The sequence below is a fragment of the Mirounga angustirostris genome, unplaced genomic scaffold, assembly GCF_029215605.1.
Source record: "Mirounga angustirostris isolate CCGP_5_RB_7025 unplaced genomic scaffold, mMirAng1.0.hap1 SCAF_11, whole genome shotgun sequence".
Lineage (NCBI taxonomy): Eukaryota > Metazoa > Chordata > Mammalia > Carnivora > Phocidae > Mirounga > Mirounga angustirostris.
In genome coordinates this window covers 58,686,558-58,705,214 of record NW_026991719.1, presented here as the reverse complement: position 1 = coordinate 58,705,214, position 18,657 = coordinate 58,686,558, and the positions used below count along the sequence as shown (strand labels likewise).

General features: G+C 39.4%; 1 protein-coding gene across 10 annotated transcripts in view; it reads left to right on the top strand.

Moving 5' to 3' along the window:
- Positions 1 to 17,842, top strand: part of PHKA1 (phosphorylase kinase regulatory subunit alpha 1) — a 142,713-nt gene extending 124,871 nt beyond the window's left edge. For 7 of the 10 annotated variants that reach the window (XM_064574255.1, XM_064574256.1, XM_045879589.3 and 4 more), the window contains 10 exons: positions 26 to 104; positions 238 to 367; positions 4,221 to 4,322; positions 5,206 to 5,321; positions 5,459 to 5,497; positions 7,115 to 7,165; positions 9,498 to 9,668; positions 11,781 to 11,834; positions 13,710 to 13,910; positions 15,141 to 17,842. In XM_064574255.1, the coding sequence (XP_064430325.1) occupies positions 26 to 104; positions 238 to 367; positions 4,221 to 4,322; positions 5,206 to 5,321; positions 5,459 to 5,497; positions 7,115 to 7,165; positions 9,498 to 9,668; positions 11,781 to 11,834; positions 13,710 to 13,910; positions 15,141 to 15,314 (1,117 nt within the window). In that variant the 3' untranslated portion in view covers positions 15,315 to 17,842. The remainder of the gene's footprint in view (positions 1 to 25; positions 105 to 237; positions 368 to 4,220; positions 4,323 to 5,205; positions 5,322 to 5,458; positions 5,498 to 7,114; positions 7,166 to 9,497; positions 9,669 to 11,780; positions 11,835 to 13,709; positions 13,911 to 15,140) is intronic. The other 3 variants (XM_045879582.3, XM_045879608.3, XM_045879557.3) reach the window with 2 other exon arrangements.
- Positions 17,843 to 18,657: the final 815 nt, after the last annotated feature.

Here is an 18,657-nt window from a genome sequence, read left to right as displayed (position 1 = left end):
CTTTCTTCGCGGTCTTCTCCCTCAGACCTCTGCCCTATGAAGTGCTCACTCAGCTGATAGATGAAGCCAGTGAAGGGGACATGAGCATCTCAATCCTTACACAGGTGAGCAGAATTATGATGTCTAAAATGGTGATTGATATTTTTGTTTTCAATTGATCTGGCAGTTTCCAAAGCCTACCAGGTAGGCTTTGTGAGACCTGGACCATATTTGTTTCTATATTCATTCCATGCACAGGAAATAATGGTATATCTAGCCATGTATATGCGAACTCAGCCTGGCCTCTTTGCTGAAATGTTTCGACTTCGAATTGGTCTAATCATACAAGTTATGGCAACAGAACTGGCCCACTCCCTTCGATGCTCAGGTACTCCTTTCAGTAACTATTTTTGGCAGAATTCACTTTTAATGTAGGGCTATTGAGTTTGGGATCAGGAGGCAAAGAAAGAGAAAACATTTTATCAGTAGCTCAGAAGCTGTGTACAGTCAACCTCTATTTATACAAACCACGAGACTGGTGTTATGACAGATTTATGTATTCGTTCTGCAACTTCACAATTCCACCTCTTGGGGGCTCTGCACTCCAAATTACATGCCTTCCAACTCCTAGCGTGAGCCTAAGTGTGCATCGAATTTGAGTGGGACAGACTGGGTTTCATTCTGACTCAAGCAGTGAAGCTTCTTTTTTTTTTTAAGATTTTATTTATTTATCTGTCAGAGAGAGCACAAGCAGGGGGAGCGGCAGGCAGAGGGAGAGGGAGAAGCAAGATTCCCGCTGAGCAGGGAGCCCAATGCGGGGCTGGATCCCAGGACCCCGGGATCATGACCTGAGGCAAAGGCAGACGCTTAACCCACTGAGCCACCCAGGCGCCCTGGTAGTGCAGCTTCTTGACCCCAGATTAAGTCGCCACATCAGTTTGATCATATTGTCAGTATTCTGTCTAGTCAACAACAGGATCAAATAAAGGAACACCCTATTTCTATTGATATTTACCTGACAGGACTCTCTTTGAAATTAACTGTAGGTGTATTTGGCAAGGTAACAGGTTTAGTTAGAAGAAAAGCGGGGGCCTGTGGAAGCTGCAGCACAAAATTGTACAAAGTGTGAGGGAGGGAAAGGGACCCCCGTGGCGTGACTATTTTTTTCCATTGGTATTTGTTTGATTTCAATAAGAATGGTAAAATTAAATAGAGATAGAGATTGCATACAAAAATGAAATTAGAGTTGCAAAACTCAATTTTAGCCATTACTTCTGTTACCTTTCCCCGAAAGGCTTTTAATTGAGCTATTAACAAGTAGCTAAATTTATTGGCTTGAGTCTAACCTGAATTACATAAGATAATTTATATTAAAATAACCCTTTGAAGGAAAAGAGCGAATGATTATGTTCTATCTACCATATGTCAGACTCTGTGCTTTTTTGCTTTATATTTACAAACATTATCTCATTTAATCCTTATGACTACCCTCTGGAGAAGATATTTTTGTTCCTCTTTTAAATAAATCATCCGAATCTCAGAGAGATTAAATAACTTGCCTAAAGTTACATAGTAACTTTACTTGCCTAGTAAATAGTACAATTTGAGTCCAAGTCTGCCTGATTCCAAATGATTTCCAGTTTAGCACATTGTTATGGATTACATGTATTGCATTATACACACACACACACACACATATGTCTGTATATACACATATATATATTCTCTAGCTATGGTATGCAGGGATGTTTTATTAGGGTCTAATTATTTAATAATAAACCTCAACAAAGAAAAAAAAACCAAACATTCTTCACTTTCCTTTAATTGCCTATTACTGATCTTTTTTTCCCTGTGGCTTCATCAAAACCAAGGCCCTTTACTTCTCATACAATAAAGTCAAGATCCCTGGTTCTGATATTCAAAACCTCAACAATCTTACCTCCTACTTTCACAGTATTTCCCACTAATTTTATCAGTCACCATCCTTGGAGATTGATGTCTCCTCTGATTTCCAAAGCATTTATTGTCTATACTTCTCATTTGGTACTTAGTACTAACATGTTTTATTATGGTTTATCTTGTTTACATATGTAATCTGTCCCAAATAGCTGTTCAGCTTTTCAAGGTCAAGTACATGTCATAACTGTTTGTTACTAACATTGTTTAAAGTTATGACCTACATGTAGTAAGCTCTTAATAACTGTGATTATTTTTTATCTTTTTCAAGTTTTTATTTAAATTCCAGTTAGTTAACATCCAGTGTAATATTAGTTTCAGGTCTAGAATTTAGTGATTCATCACTTACATACCACACCCAATGCTCATCACTACAAGTGTACTCCTTAATGCCCATCACCATTTAATCCATCCTCTCTAGTAACCCTCAGTTTGTTCTTTAGAGTCTGTTTTCTCTCTCTTTTTCCCCTGTGTTCATCTGTTTTGTTTCTTAAATTCCACATATGAGTGAAATCATATGGTATTTGTCTTTCTCTGACTTATTTCACTTAGCATAATACTCCCTGGCTCTATCCACATCATTGCAAATGGCAAGATTTCATTCTTTTTGATGGCTGAGTAATATTCCATTATATATATATTCCACTTCTTTATCCATTCATTGGTTGATGGACATTAGGGCTCTTTCCATAATTTGGCTATTGTTGATAATTCTGCTGTAAACATTGGGGTGCAGGTGCCCCTTCGAATCACCATGTTTGTATCCTTTGGATAAATACCCATAGTGCAATTGCTGGATCAAAGGGTAGCTCTATTTTCAATTTTTTGAGGGACCTCCATACTGTTTTCCAGAGTGGCTGTACCAGCTTCCATTCCCACCAGCAGTGTAGGAGGGTTCCCCTTTCTCCACATTCTCACCAACATCTGTTGTTTCCTGACTTGTTAATTTTAGCCATTCTGACTGGTGTGAGGTGGTATCTCATTGTGGTTTGTTTTTTTTTTTTAAGATTTTATTTATTTCAGAGAGAGAGAGAGAGCGCACAAGTTGTGGGGGGAGGGGCAGAGGGAGAAGGAGAAGCAGCCTCCCCACTGAGCAGGGAGCCCGACTCAGGGCTTGATCCCAGGACCCTGAGATCATGACTTGACTCGAAGGCAGATACTTAACCTACCGAGCCACCCAGGCGCCCCACTCATTGTGGTTTTGATCTGTATTTCCCCGGTGCTGGGGGATGTTGAGCATTTTTTTCATGTGTATATTGGCCATTTGTATGTCTTTTTGGAGAAATGTCTGTTCACCTCTTCTGCCCATTTCTTGACTGGATTATTTGTTTTTTGGGAGTTGAGTTTGATAAGTTCTTTATAGATTTTGGATACTAGCCCTTTATCTGATATGTCATTTGCAAATATCTTCTTCTCCCATTCTGTAGATGGTCTTTTAGTTTTGTTGACTGTTTCCTTTGCTGTACAAAAGCATTTTATCTTGATGAAGTCCCAATAGTTCATTTTTGCTTTTGCTTCCCTTGCCTTTGCGCCAAGGGTGGTTCAACATTCGCAAACCAATCAACGTGATACACCATATTAATAAAAGAAAGGGGGTGCCTGGGTGGCTCAGATGGTTAAGCCTCTGCCTTCGGCTCAGGTCATGATCCCGGGGTCCTGGGATCGAGCCCCGCATCGGGCTCCCTGCTCCGCGGGAAGCCTGCTCCTCCCCCTCCTTCCTGCTCGAGCTCTCTCTCACTATCTCTGTCTCTCTCAAATAAATAAATAAAATATTTAAAAAAAGAAAAGAAAAGAAAGGACAAGAACCATATGATCCTCTCAATAGATGCAGAAAAAGCATTTGACAGACTATAGCATCCTTTCTTGATTAAAACTCTCTATAGTGTAGGTATAGAGGGAACATACCTCAATATCATAAAAGCCATATGTGAAAAACCCACAGTGAATATCATCCTCAACAGGGAGAAACTGAGAGCTTTTCTCCTAATGTCAAGAACACAGCAGGGATGTCCACTCTCACCACTATTGTTCAACATAGTACTAGAAGTCCTAGCCTCAGCAATCAGACAACAAAAAGAAATAAAATGCGTCCGAATTGGCAAAGAAGTCAAACTCTCACTCTTTGCAGATGACATGACATTCTACGTGGAAAACCCAAAAGACTCCACCCCAAAATTGCTAGAACTCATACAGGAATTCAGCAGCGTGGCAAGATACAAAATCAATGCACAGAAATCAGTTGCATTTCTATACACTAACAATGTCCTAACATTTCTGATGACTAGCTGAGGAAGCCACAGACAGCCTAATGAATCTCAGTCCTTCGGCCTTGAAGAACCTCCTGCATCACATTCTCAGTGGCAAAGAGTTTGGAGTGGAACGAAGTGGTAAGATTTGAGTAATGGCATTTCCATTTCAGAGTGTTAGTTTCATTTCATTGATTTTAAAATGTTTTTCTTTTATCAGAGGAACCTTTCCCCCAACTAAATAGAACCCCATTATATGCAACAGTTAAAAGCAAAGCTGTCTTCTGGAACAAAATTTGGAAACTACTGTATGTCTCTTTTTTCTCCTTAAATGATATATCACCTAAGTGGATTGCTACCATGTTTTGTTTTGAACTATCTATTCCTTTACATTATCCTAAATCTACACTTTAGGACAACTAACAACCCATATAACTTGAAACTTTCTTGTATTCCATTTGACAGTAATTCAGTAGCATTTACAGTGATGTGTCTATGTGTATGTAGTTGTTACAGTGCATCTGACATATCCTTTCACCTTTGAATTCAGACACATCTTGGGGTCCGTCACAAATTAATCCTCCACCTGCACTTGGTGGTTTGGCAGTGGTATTTGGTATAAGTTACCTAAAACAGGGCAAATTAAAAAGGTTATCTCTCATGCTCAACTTTTAGGCTTAGGATAAAATAAATATATAATGTCAGACGATGGATACTAGACCCCAGAGTGGTAAAAGAAAGTTATAAAGCAGTGCTTCTCAAGCCTTACTGTGCATAAGAATCACCTGGGGAACTCGCTAACATGCAAACTGATGGCCTGGAGGGTGACCCAAGATTCTACTAACAAGCTCCTAGGTGATGCTGATAGACCACACTTTGAATAGCAAGGTTATAGTTGGTTGGTTACTTTTGATTATTATTAATATAAAAGGAGGACACATATCTAAGTCTTTTAAGTGTGGTGGAGCAAAATAATTGGAACCTGATTATCCTCTCTTTCTCTTTAACCTGTCATGCTATATAGTTCGTCCCACCGATTCAAATGTTAGCCCTGCTATTTCTATCCACGAGATTGGTGCTGTTGGGGCAACCAAAACAGAACGAACTGGGATAATGCAGTTAAAAAGTGAGATAAAGCAGGTAAGACATCTTGGGATATCTTGGGAGATGAGCTGGGATATTGTCATGCTCAAGAACATTCTTTTGGAATCAGACTTTGTTGGGATCATTTATTTTGTTTCATATCCTGCATTTAATCAGAGACATTTTTTTTTCAGGTGGAATTTCATAGACTATCTATCTCAACTGAGAGTCAGGTGAAACAACTAGGGACCCTTTAACATAATTTAACCTACCTTTAGGCATGTATATGACATGCATGAGTTCATGGCCTTTTTACAAATAAGATAACAAACCACACAGCAGCTTGTTTGATTCTCCTTCATAGCATTCATTTTACAGATGGCTTTCCTTTTCTGGACCAAACTATTTTGCTAATTTTAGGAGGGAAGTAATTTGTTTCGGATAATAAGAATATAAAACCCTGAATTCCTCTTGTTAGAATTAACATGTAATTTTGGACTTAATTTTCTTTATGAAACTAGACTTCAATTCCTTACTTTTAAGAACAGGTACTAGAGAGAACACCAGATTAGGTGAGAGCCTTTTTAAAAATCTACTTTCAGGCATTGTCCCCAAATTAGATTTTTATCATTGTCATGATAGAGGTAGACAAAAAGTGTATGGACACATAGAGGAAGAAACATCTAAATCACCCTGGAGTTGGTAGGAGTCCTCAAATATCATACTGTAGCCTCTTACTCTTTTTTTTTTTTTTTTTTTTGGTCGCCTCTTACCCTGCAGATGAGAATAGGCAAATTTTTGTGCTCTACGATGAAATACTTAACATAAGCTTCCATAGCTTCTTTCAAAACTCTGGGAAATCATGTGATTTCAGGGTCTCTGAGTTGAGAAGGTACTGAGTTGGTCTCCCCTAGTAGCGCTTTTTATGAAAATCTTAAAACTACTCCTCCTGCCTTCAAAATTGATTTACAGTAGCTTGAAGAATTAAAGCCCATCCAGAGGAGGAGAGGCCAAATGGAAATTTTATTTGTTTGGGGTTTTGTAGGAGTCCAAACCATTTAGGACAAGAATGAAGCCAATGCTTGAAGTTCAATTTGAAGGAAACTTTTCAGATTTATATTATGCAAGGGCAAGAACTGAATGGACTAAGAAAGGGCTTTGTAATAGAAAAATGTTCACTACTACATGTTTTTTCACAGAATATTTGGATAATCTGAACATTTTCCTATCTGAAAGGTGAAAGAACTATGCTTCATACTGAAGAGTTAAACTGATGTTGGTAAACAATCCCTGTTTTGGCCAAGGGTGATTGGTTAAACATTTTACAGTTGTTTATAGTCACACAGTATTACTTACAAGTTCATTATATGTTTAGAACTTGAAGTCCATGTTCCCAGCTAGATTACTATGATATTAAGAACTTGACCTATCCAGCTATATCATTTAATTCTTTTTTTACACATCCACTACCTATAGGACTGTAAGAGCCCGGATCATTAGGACTGTAATTTCAAGGATTGAGAGCCCTAAATGTTCATTACTTTCTAATTTCTAATTATTGATTTCCATCCTTACCTGCCTCTCTGGTATTTTGTATTGTTTAAGTCCTTTTCTCTACCACTCACCAATACCCTTTTTTCTGATCATGGAAAAAATATTTTTAAACATAGTTTGTTGTTGGTTTTTTCCCCCTAGAGTAAGGCTATTTATCAGCTTTTTAAATAACATGCTGGCTAGGGACATGAATTGTCTGTAATTTTACTCTACTAATAACTTTTAAAAACACAAAGAATGTTTGCCTTGCCTCATCTCTTTTAAAATCTTATTTTCTCAATTTTTTTTTTTTATAGTCCAGTGGTGGTCATCCCTTGGGTATAGATTTGATGTCACCGTCTTTTCTGGTAACTGCTGTTATATTATATACCAATCACAAGTGCTTTGAGTGTGCTGTTACATAAGTCATGACATATACTGACTGACTGAAAAGATAAACAAATGAATCAAGAACTAAAATAAGTATAAATCAACTTCATATATGGGGGTAAAAATCTTTCCATTTGTTTTCCCAAAAGGGCAGGGAAGGGGGTTCAACTCCATCCTCTTTTCCATTTCAGAAAGTAAAATTCAATTTAATAAGTATTTGTTAAGTGTCTGTTTATACATTTATTCTTTCGACTACTCTAATTAATTGCATGCCTACTATGTGCCAGGCACTGTGCTAGATGGTATCAGCATCCCCTGGGAACTTCTTAAAAATGTAAAATCTTTGTCCCCACCCTAGGCCTACTGAATCAGAAAGGCTTGGGTGAGGCCTAGCAATCTGTGTTTTAATAAGCTTTCTAGGTAAAAAAAAAATAAAAATAAAAATAAAATAAGCTTTCTAGGTGATTCTGATGCACTTTTAAGTTTGAAAACCACTGGATCGGCTATTATTCTGATTATTAATTTATCTAGTAAATATTAATTGAGTGCCAATTTCGTGCCAGGCACTGGAAATACAATAGAGAACAAAACAGATATGGTCCTTGCCCTCATGAAGGTTATATTTTAGGAAGACTGATCTCCAATTAAATTTCCTTGGTTTAAATCAATGATTCATAATATAATGGCCTATGATTTCAGATTTCTTAAACTGAAGAGATTAAGGCAACTCCAACTTTGGTCTTTTTTTTTTTTAAGATTGTATTAGCTATCATGGGTCCCTTGAATTTCCATATGAATGTTAGGGTAAGCTTGTCAATTTCTGCAAAGAATCCAGTTGGGATTATGATGAAGATTGTGTTGATTCTGCAGATAAATTTCAAGAGTATTGCCATCTTAACAATGTTAAGTCTTCTGACCTATGAACATGGGATTTCTTTCCATTCTTTAATTTCTTTCAACATGTCTTAAAGTTTTCAGAGTATATGTTTTACAACTTCTTTTGTTAAATTTATTCCTACGTATTTTATTCTCTCAGATGCTATTTTTTTAAGACTTTATTTATTTATTTGACAGAGAGACACAGCAAGAGAGAGAACACAAGCAGGAGGGGGAGTAGGAGAGGGAGAAGCAGGATTCCTGTGGAGCAGGGAGCCCAATGAATGGCTCCATCCCAGGACCCCGGGATCATGACCTGAGCTGAAGGCAGACACTTAACAACTGAGCCACCCAGGCGCCCCCAGATGCTATTTTAAATGAGATTGTTTTCTTAATTTCATTTTCAGATCATTGATTGCTACTATTTAGAAATACAATTGATTTTTATATTGATCTTGTACAATTTTACTGAGCTCATGTATTCTAATGCTTTTCTGTGAATTCCTTCTATATAAGATCATGTCATCTGCAGATGTAGTTTTACTTCTTCCTTTCCATTCTGGATGATTTTTATTCCTTTTCTTGCTTAATATCACTGGCTAGAACCTCTGGTACAATGCTGATCAAAAGTAGCAAGAGTAAAAAACATCTTTTTTTTTGAGAGAGAGAGAGAGAGTGCGCACAAGTGGGGGAAGGGGCAGAGGGAGAGGAAGAGAGAGGATCATTAGCAGGCTCCACTCCCAGCACAAAGAATGATGCAGCGCTTGATCTCATAACCCTGAGATCATAACCTGAGCCAAAATAAAAAGTTGGATGCTTAACCAACTGAGCCACCCAGGCGCCCCTACTTCTCTTTTAATACAAGTATTTATAACATAAATTTCTCTTTAAGCACTGTTTTAGCCACATCCCTTAAGTTTTGGTATGTTGTGTTTTCATTTATCTCAGTGTTTTCTAATTTTCCTTGTGATTCCTTTCCTAAACCACCAGTTATTTAGGGGCGTATTGTCTAATTTCCACATATTTGTAAATTTCCTAAATTTCCTTCTGTTACTAATTTCTAACTTAATTTCATTGTAATCAGAGAACATGCTTTGTCTGATTTCAGTTCTTTTAATTTGATTGAGGCTTGTGTTGAAAGCAACAAACTAAGCCATAGAACAGCTAGAAGTTTAACAGAGAGATAACCAAGTCAAGAGACAGCTAAAAACCTCCCAGATGATCAGTATTTATATGGCTCCTTTTAAATATCACTAGATTGCTTTCTAAAAAGGATTGTATCCATTTACATTGTCTACTGGCTTCACTGTAATCTCTCTATCTTGGATGTTACACTTATTATGTGGTTTCTAATTCTACAGTGTGTTTATTATTCTGTTCAGAGGAACAGAGATGACTTTTGCTTCATGTTCTTTCCTCTCCTTTTGTCCCAAGTCACCTGGAACACCTGTGGCTTCAAGTAGTCGGTCCTTTCCTCGTGCATATGCTCAACACACATCTAAAGATAATCGTCAAGGTCAGTGGCAACGCCGAAGAAGGCTAGATGGAGCACTGAACAGAGTCCCAGTTGGATTTTATCAAAAAGTATGGAAAGTTTTACAGAAGGTGAGAATAACACATTGTAGACATCTCTTTGTTTTCCCCCCTTGATATCCTCAGTCTCCTTGGCCGAGATATGACATGACTGTGACGTCACCACAATTATATAAATATCATATGCTCATATGGACAAAACCTAGAAGAAGACCTAATTAACAAAGTTGATTTGTTATTTTGATACTATTTATGATTCAGTCTCTTTCTATTATTGTTGCTATGGCTATGGTGTTGTCTATAAATTAGATTTCAAAAATCATGGCTTCTCTGCTTTTGGCCATAGTTGAGCATTGTTGGACATTGTGATACATTTATCAAATTTGGCAACAAAGAGCCACTTTCTTTGTAGCTACTGTAGAGTGGAAATGTTTTCTGTAGCAATGTGCTAACGCTATTGTAAAATGACTGTGGTATCTGGGGAGTTAGTGTAAGCAGCTATTACTTATATTTTTTTCTTGGATGAAAACTACTAAATAAATGCAAGATCATACCGATGCTAATGGTCCAAAGACTCTGTTGGCATGACCAATTTTTGTTTTTCTTTCAAAGGCCTAGCTTGCCAAAGACAGTTAAGGGGATATCACACCATTATGATTGTGACAGCTTTAGAGGGCCGAGAAGTCCACTGTACTCGTTCATAGGTCTCATTTATAGTCTCTTGGGTGCCACTTTCAGCTTTGTCACCCTTGGCAAGGACCTGAAGGAAATATCATCCAGGACTTCAAAACCTTTAGTTACGTTTCTCCCCTTAGCACTGATATTCTCCCAGGGACAGAAACAGGTGATCTTTTGGAAAGCTAGAAGTTGAATCCTCAGACTACCAGCTCTGGCAATCTTCTTTTCAATGAGTACTTAAAACTTGCTTTCCTCCGTCTAACCTCTACAGACAGGTATTTTATCTGCACAGTTATGCCTGGGCTATGGCAATTCAATTTCACAGACATGTAGTAAGTGCTCTTCTGCCCCAGATACCATGGAAGGTATGTGTTCTTGTCACCAGGGAGTTTAATCCATAGTTACCTTCATAAATAGCAGCTATGATGCAAAGCGAAGATGTGTTATGATAAAGGTGCAAAACCACAAGGCCTTGAGACTACAAGAAAAGGAACATTTAAATATGACTGGGAAGATTGACTATTTTGTGGTAGAATCAAAACCTGGACTTGGAACCCTCATATAAGAGGAAAAACAAATGCCCTCTGCTTTGTCATTCCATTCCTTTTAGAGTATGAATGTAACATAATTACTTTGCGCATATGTTTGCAAGCTGGTAATTCTCTGTACAAAGACTGTTATTTGGCATATGGAACATGAGATGGAAGTGTCTGGGGGTTGGAATCTTTGTCTGTGGCTTACTGTGTATTGTTTTGATTTACTTAACATCTAAAATAGCAAGTCATTAATTCCCATTGCTCTTTAATAATTGAGTTGATGGCGAGAGAGAAGATGAAATATCATTCATTTCTGTACTATTTCTTGAGCATCTGCTGTTGCACTAGGCAGTGTCCTAGGTGCTCACAGCAATACAGCAAAGAACAAAATAGACAACAATCTCTGTCCTTATGGAACTTACATTCTGCTAGGGAGAGACAAGCAATAAATAATAAACATACTAAATAAGTAAATTATCTAGAATGTTAAAAGATGACAAGTACTATGGAAAAAAGTACAGCAGGGTGAGGGCATCATCAAGGGTGCTGACGGGGGATGCTTCACTAGAAAATGGAGTAATACATGTCTGCAAATGCAGCTTTTGAGTTTTCTTCAGCCTAAACATCTTTCTGAAAGCTAATTTGTGATGAGTCTGGGACCTAGCATGATATCCTCTTGGGTAGTCTCTGAATCTTTGGGGCTAGTCTCTCGCAGAAGGTAGACCTTCTCTATCCCTTCCATTCCTTTAAAAAGAGGGTAAATCTTGCATGTCCTGTAGTCCACCCCTGATTCTTGCCACATAGTAATCACAACCCCTTGGCAAGGACACTTGGGCTGCAGGGCCTTCCACTGGCCTGCGATTACTCAGCATCTACCTGATGGAACACACTCAGAAATACTAAGTGTCTTCTTACAGGCCCCCAGTTGTCAGCATATCCTTAGTGACAACATGTTTTTGCTGTTTTGCAGTGTCACGGACTCTCTGTGGAAGGTTTTGTGCTTCCTTCTTCAACCACTAGAGAGGTGAGATTCTGTGTCTTTCTCATTTGTGTGATTGATAGTTTGTGTAGCTCAAGTATTTCAGGGATCATTTTTCAAAGTAATGGTTCTATGACTCCAAATCAACTAAAAATGAAGTGCATCGGAGGAAAGGAGAGAATGTTTTTTAAAAACAGAATGGGAACATGAGAGAGCAATTATGTGTTATATTAATTATATAAGGACAGCCTTGTTTAGTGGTTGACTAAATTAGGCTGGTTTATGTGAGTGTGGCCAGAGTTGGAGAGGGCAGTCAAGATAGAGATCTAAGAATGTCTCTCATTTCCCCATCCTTCTCATCCCAACCTTTCTCTCTTTTTTTTAGATTTTTTTTTTAATTTTTATTTTTTTAAATTTTTTAAATTTTATTTATTTGACTGAGAGAGAGACAGCAAGAGAGGGAACACAAGCAGGGGGATTGGGAGAGGGAGCAGGGAGCCTAATGCGGGGCTCGATCCCAGGATCGTGACCTGAGCCAAAGGCAGATCCTTAACAGCTGAGCCACCCAGGCGCCCACCCCCCACCTTTCTCTAGTAGGATGCTTGTAGACTTTTAGATGTTGAACTAGTGGTCCTTAGCTCGAACTATGTGTCACAGCAACCTGAGCGCCCATCTCCAACTTAGTGGATTAAAATCTCTAGGGATGGGGCCTGAGCATCTGTACTTAAAAAAAAAAAATCTTTAGAATGAGTCTGATAGATAACCATGGTTGGAAAACATTGCCGTGAACCACACACATATATTATCGGGTACCTTTATATTTCCCTTCTCGCCCAATCACATAGAAATGATAAAGAATCGCCTTTATACAAAACCAACAAAGGAACTAGAATTAGCAAATTAGGAATTGTAAGATTGGATAGTGGGAAAATTCTCAAAAACACTGGGGTTGTTGCAGATGATGGCTGGACGGGCTGGTACAGAAAGCTAATGCTATGCTTCAGGGCTTTACTCTTGCCTAGAGGCCTCTTCTCTAATAAAGAACACTGTGACCTCTATTTGTCCTTTCTCTGCTTTTAAGCATGATCAGAATGTTAGTATAATTAATAACAATGCATACCTGAATGGTATCTTTACGAGTCTCCAAAGTACCTTCACACAGGTATGTGAGACAGCCAAGGAAGGGATCATAGTTCCCGGTTTACAGATAAGGAAACAAATTTAGGGAAACAAACTGTTCAAGGTCATAGAACTAGTAACTGGCAAAGACAGGACTTGAACCCTGGTCTTTAAAGTCCAAATCTCCAGTGCCACTGTAAAGTATATACTCAATACTGTTTTACCCAAACTTATCCCTCAATCCCCTTCACCCTAAAATAACTTTTTATTTCTTCCTGCCCATTTTAATCTAACAGGATATAACTGTTTTACATAATTCTAGTCATCATGTGAATACGACTTTAAGTTCCACTTAGATTTTTCTTTTATGCACAGTCGTCATATTTATTCTCTCAAATGACTCTATAAAAACTCATGAAGTTGCTGTACCATGATGTGCCATTATTTACACAACCATTCCCGTGTTCAGATTACTTTTAGTTTTACACTTGTGACTAATGCTGCTATAAACACTCTTGCACATGGGGCTTTTTTTTTTCCCCCTCTCTTGAATTATTAACTTAGGACGAACTCTCCGAAATAGGATTGTGGGTTAGAGGGCACTGACACTTTTATGACTCTTGTTATGCGCCACCAGACTGCCTTCCAAAAAGATTGAACCAATTTATACTCACTCAGGTACTTTGAGGGAGACTGAGCAGCACTCTTGGCTACATTGCTTTTACTGCCTTTCAGAATAGGTGATTGATGCCTCCCCAGTGATGAGTGCTTAGGAACTGATTTTCTTTTTCTCTATCACAGATGACTCCAGGCGAGATTAAATTCTCTGTTCATGTGGAGTCTGTCCTGAATCGCGTACCTCAGCCCGAGTACCGCCAGCTTCTGGTTGAAGCCATCCTTGTCCTCACTATGATGGCAGATATTGAAATTCATAGCATAGGAAGCATCATTGCCGTGGAAAAAATAGTGCATATTGCTAATGACTTGTTCCTTCAAGAACAGGTAGGCAAACGGCAACCCGGTTGTTTTCTCGAAGGAGAATGTCTGACACTAACCTGACTGCACTCAGAGAGCTTCATGAAGCCAAGGTCACTCTTTTGCGCCCTCTTCCTCAGCTCTTTTCTGGTCCCCCTTTGTAGTGAGTGGCTCTGAGCTCTGATGGCAAAAGAAGTAGGCGGTGGGATGACCTCCGTGTTTCACCAAGTGTTTTACGATTGTATTAGATGGTAAAGTTGCCTGGAACTCAGGAGGCTTTTATGCTTTTCATCATATTTCATTCTTCTTATCACATGACTTTGTGTAGCAAGAAGGACTTAATAAGAGACTATTGGATAGCATATCCTTTTTTGGACTTTTAAGGAAAAGAGAAGGTTTGATTTTACCTTGGTTTGGTTTGGTTTTTGCATTTGCTACTTACCTAGGAAAATATTAAAGTGAAACTTTTAATTCTACATTTAAAAAATTTTTCTCAACATACCTTCTTCCAGGAAATTAACCACATTTAATAAATGCAAACTACTTATCGAAAGCTTTCCAAATGTTTCCCAGATGAAGAGTAGGAATACTAAGGTGAAGGGCATGCACTCTTGTCAATAGGAAAATCTCCAAAATATATAATAGGTGTTTCATTCTATTTGGCACGGTGGGGGAATGCAAAAGAAATCACAATTATTTTGATTTTCCAGGACAGTCCTAATTTTAAATATTCTGGATTGCTCTCTTTTCCCCAGAAAAGATACTCTTCCATGTATCGGATAATGTGATCCCTTTTAGGCGTAGGCTCTAGCTTGGAAAGCTTACAGTCTATTTGAATTAAGTTGACTTAGAAAGAAATCAGGATCAAATGCAAGATAAAATAATACGAGCTGAAATCAATGGTACTAGAAAGATTCAGACCAAAGTCCCTCCGGGGTGATTTGTTGGTATTAACATTTGACCCTTAACAGACACAACTCGTTTAATTAACTGTTATCTTTAACTTTCAAAACTTCTACACAATCAGTTCTTTACAAATAATGCGTAGGATTTGGGGGAATCTAGTGAAAAATGCATGTACAGAAATCCATATTCAACAGTTTGTGCCAAACTCTGATCCCTTCCTACCTACACAACCTAAGACCCAAGTAGTTGGCAATGGGGAGGAGGCTCAGAGTTATCCTAATCAGGACTTTAATCAGTAGATTAGTAATCTTGCCTTTCCCCTGTGTTCTCCCACCCTTAAAAACCAAACAGAAAACCCTCGGTGCAGATGATACCATGTTGGCCAAGGATCCCGCGTCTGGCATCTGTACTCTTCTGTATGACAGTGCACCCAGTGGCAGGTTTGGCACCATGACCTACCTCTCCAAGGCAGCCGCCACCTACGTGCAGGAGTTCCTGCCCCACAGCATCTGCGCCATGCAGTGAGGCCTTTGGGCCCTGGCTGCTGGGAGCCTTTTGACAGCTCGTTCCTGCCTCGCTTGATTGTGCATGAGACTGAAACGTGTTGACCTGATCACTCCTCCCCTGCCCCTTTCCACCCCATCCCACCCAAGAGGAGTGAACGTTTTCGACAAACTAATTGCTTTAGAAGTGAACTCTGGCCTGGGGGAACATGCTCCCCACCAGGCACTCCATCGTAGGCCTTAATTCTTTCATAGTTCCTGAGAGTTTGCATGTGTTTTTATTCTCTAGGTCTGTTACAAACGTAGTTTTCTAACTACTGTTTGGAGAGCAGGTATTAATAATAACTTACTACTAAAGTTTGGTTTTTCTCATGTGTAGTTTCATTGTGTGAATGAGTGATGGGTGCTTTGGGACATTCTTTCAAGTGGGTAAACCTAAATTGCTGGATTTTTATACTGCCATAACTTGGAAGTGTCTATTCTAAGTGCCTTTTCTGGGGAAAAGAGAGTACCAGGTCATGGTTTCCTTCTTTACTCACATGTTGCCCCCCCCCCCAGAGTGATGAACTCCTTTCTGTATAGAATTATCATCCCTGTTCTTGCCTTCTCTGTATCCACATACATAATTGCTACTCTCCCTTTGGGGAAATATCAAAAAATGCTAGTGCAGCATCTATATGTAAGAATTTCTGTATTAATAACTGAAATCACATTGTATGAAGATGGCTGGTACTCTGAGATGTATTTGTAGCAGAAAGTGCAGAATAACCCAGGAGTCAGGAGCCCGATTCCCAAAACGAAGGGAGAAGATGCCTGTGTGGTGTCTTACACTTGGGGAGCAGAGGGGGAATCAGAGGTAGGTTAGTGCCCTGAAGAGAGCCTTGTGCACCCAACTTTTGCCTCTGAAGAGTGGGCCGACACACAGCACACACGGCAATTGAAGTCTCTGTCTTTGGCAAACAGGAATCCAGCAGTCTAGTCTACAGCTGCCTTCCCAAGCAGTCCTTCCTTGGTGGTCCTTACCTGTCTCTGTCTCACTCGCCTACTCACTTTCTCCAGCATCCAACCCCGGACCCACCAACTCACTGCCCTCCCATCTGTTCTTAAACTCCTCACTTGCTTTTTCACTCCCTGATTCTAGTGAGTGTTCGTAGCTATGTGTATTTTGATATCCGTGGGCATCTATCTGTTTCTTGTAAATGCCTGCATTTGGGTGCGTGTCTAAGCATACATGGGAATTTTTCTGAATGTAAATAGTTTCGATGTTTCTGTATATCTATCTGTATCTACATTGGGCAGGCTATGTAAATATGTGTTTGTTATGCGGATGGTGGTGACCGTGGCCCCCCAGGGCTGACACCCCGAGGGTAATGGAGGAATCTTTAAGTTCTTTTCCCTAGTCCCATGTTAAGGTAGCCTTGTTTGAAGAACACTTCTCCTAACTTTCTGCCTTAGTTCAGGCTGCTGTAACAAAAGACTGTAGAATGGGTGGCTTAGACCACAAACATTTATTTTTCACGTTTCTGGAGGTTGAGAGGTCCAAGATCGCCAGCAGATTCAGTCCCTGGTGAGGACTGGCTTCCTGGTTTGCAAATGGCCACCTTCCTGCTGTGTCGTCACATGGCCGAGAAAGGGGGGGAGGGCGGGCACTCTCATCTCTTCTCCTTCTCAATAAGTGCACTAATTTTGTCATGGGAACTCTTCCCTCGTGACTTCATCTAATCCTTGTTACCTTCCAAAGGCCCCCACCTCCAAATACCATCACGTTGGGGATTAAGGCTTCAAGGTATGAATTTCGGAGGGAAACACACATCCAGTCCATAGCACTCTCCTTCCCCTTATTTATGTGTAAAGACTCTACTCATTTCCCTGTTTGCACTCAGGTAACTCCCTACTTCAATCCTGTCCTTTCTCTCAGATTTTTCAGATTTCTCTCCAAGCATGGGGATGGGGATGGGGAGCTCTCTCAACCATTCTCATAGAACCAGTGACAATCTTTTGAGTACATGAATAAGTGAGCATAGGAAGTAGGGTGATAGAAAACAGGCGAGTGGAAGTGAGAGAGGATGGCCGACCTTTTTAGTATGTCTCTTAGAGCAAATGGAAACACACAGTAAGTAGCTTTCGGATCGTGTGATTTTTCTGGTCGCTGATAGAGATAATTTACAACCTGTGCTGAAACTGTTGGTCTCCACACTGGCTGCAAGCCTACCCCAACCACAAGAAGTACGTCTGGAGTGGCACGGGGGGGGGGGGGGCGGGGGAACCGCCACTCTCTGCCACGCTAAGCTAAGTTGCCTCAACTAATACTGATGGCTGCAGTTCCCCAGGCTTTACGAAGTTGTCCATCACTATGCTCTCCATACAGCATGGCTTCACATTTAAAGCAACTTTTTGGAAAACTTGATTTGTATTTTCTTCCTTTTAAGCACGTGATACTAAAAGACACCTTGGACCTTCTTTTTTTTTTAAGCACTTATGTCTTGAAAATAGAATTAAAAATTGGAATGTCCAATTAAATCACGTCTCATGCCAGTGTGCAAAACTTTATGTGTGTCTTTGTGATTGGAGTTTCTTTGGTGGCTCTATTTTACCTACTCTATTTAATTGCACAGTACAGCCAAAGCTCATTGAGTGGAATAATATTAGTATAGAAATTCTATATTATATGTTATATAATATGTTAGATAATGTATGTAAAGAAATGCACTTTTATCTTTCAAACACATACCCACTCAAACCAGGCTCACTAAATTAAAATGGGCTTATTGACAGCTTTAGGGAACCTGTTCTTTTTTTTTTCCAAATTTTTATTTAAATTAGTTAACATACAGTGCAATATTGGTTTCAGGAGTGGAATTAAGTGATTCATCACTTACATATAACACCCAGAGCTCATCGTAACAATAGGGGACCTGTTCTGATGAATGAATAAGACCGATTTTGACTCAGAATTACAACTGTGTGCAAATGGTGCTTCTGTGCCACTGGAGGGTACTTAAAAACAATTTGGTCTCCGAAGTACTATAAATATTTAGCAGAAACTTGTTTATGCTATGTATTAGCCTTTGTGTAACAAGTGAGGGTTTATGCAGTAAGGATGAACCAGCCTCCCGTCCCATCCTGGTTACTTAGGTTTTACTACCCTGTGGGAATTTTATGCAACTGGTGGGGCAAAAGTTGTTGTTCTTAGCCACCTCTTAGCCACCTCTACTGTCGCCCATTGTACTTACCAAACACCTAGTACCTACACTAATGCAGTGGAGATAAATACAGTGTTGTCCACATTCAGTCTTCATTTCCTGTTAAACTTGAGTGACCTTAGGTCTTGGTTTGCCCAGGACATGCTCCATTTATGCCTGTTG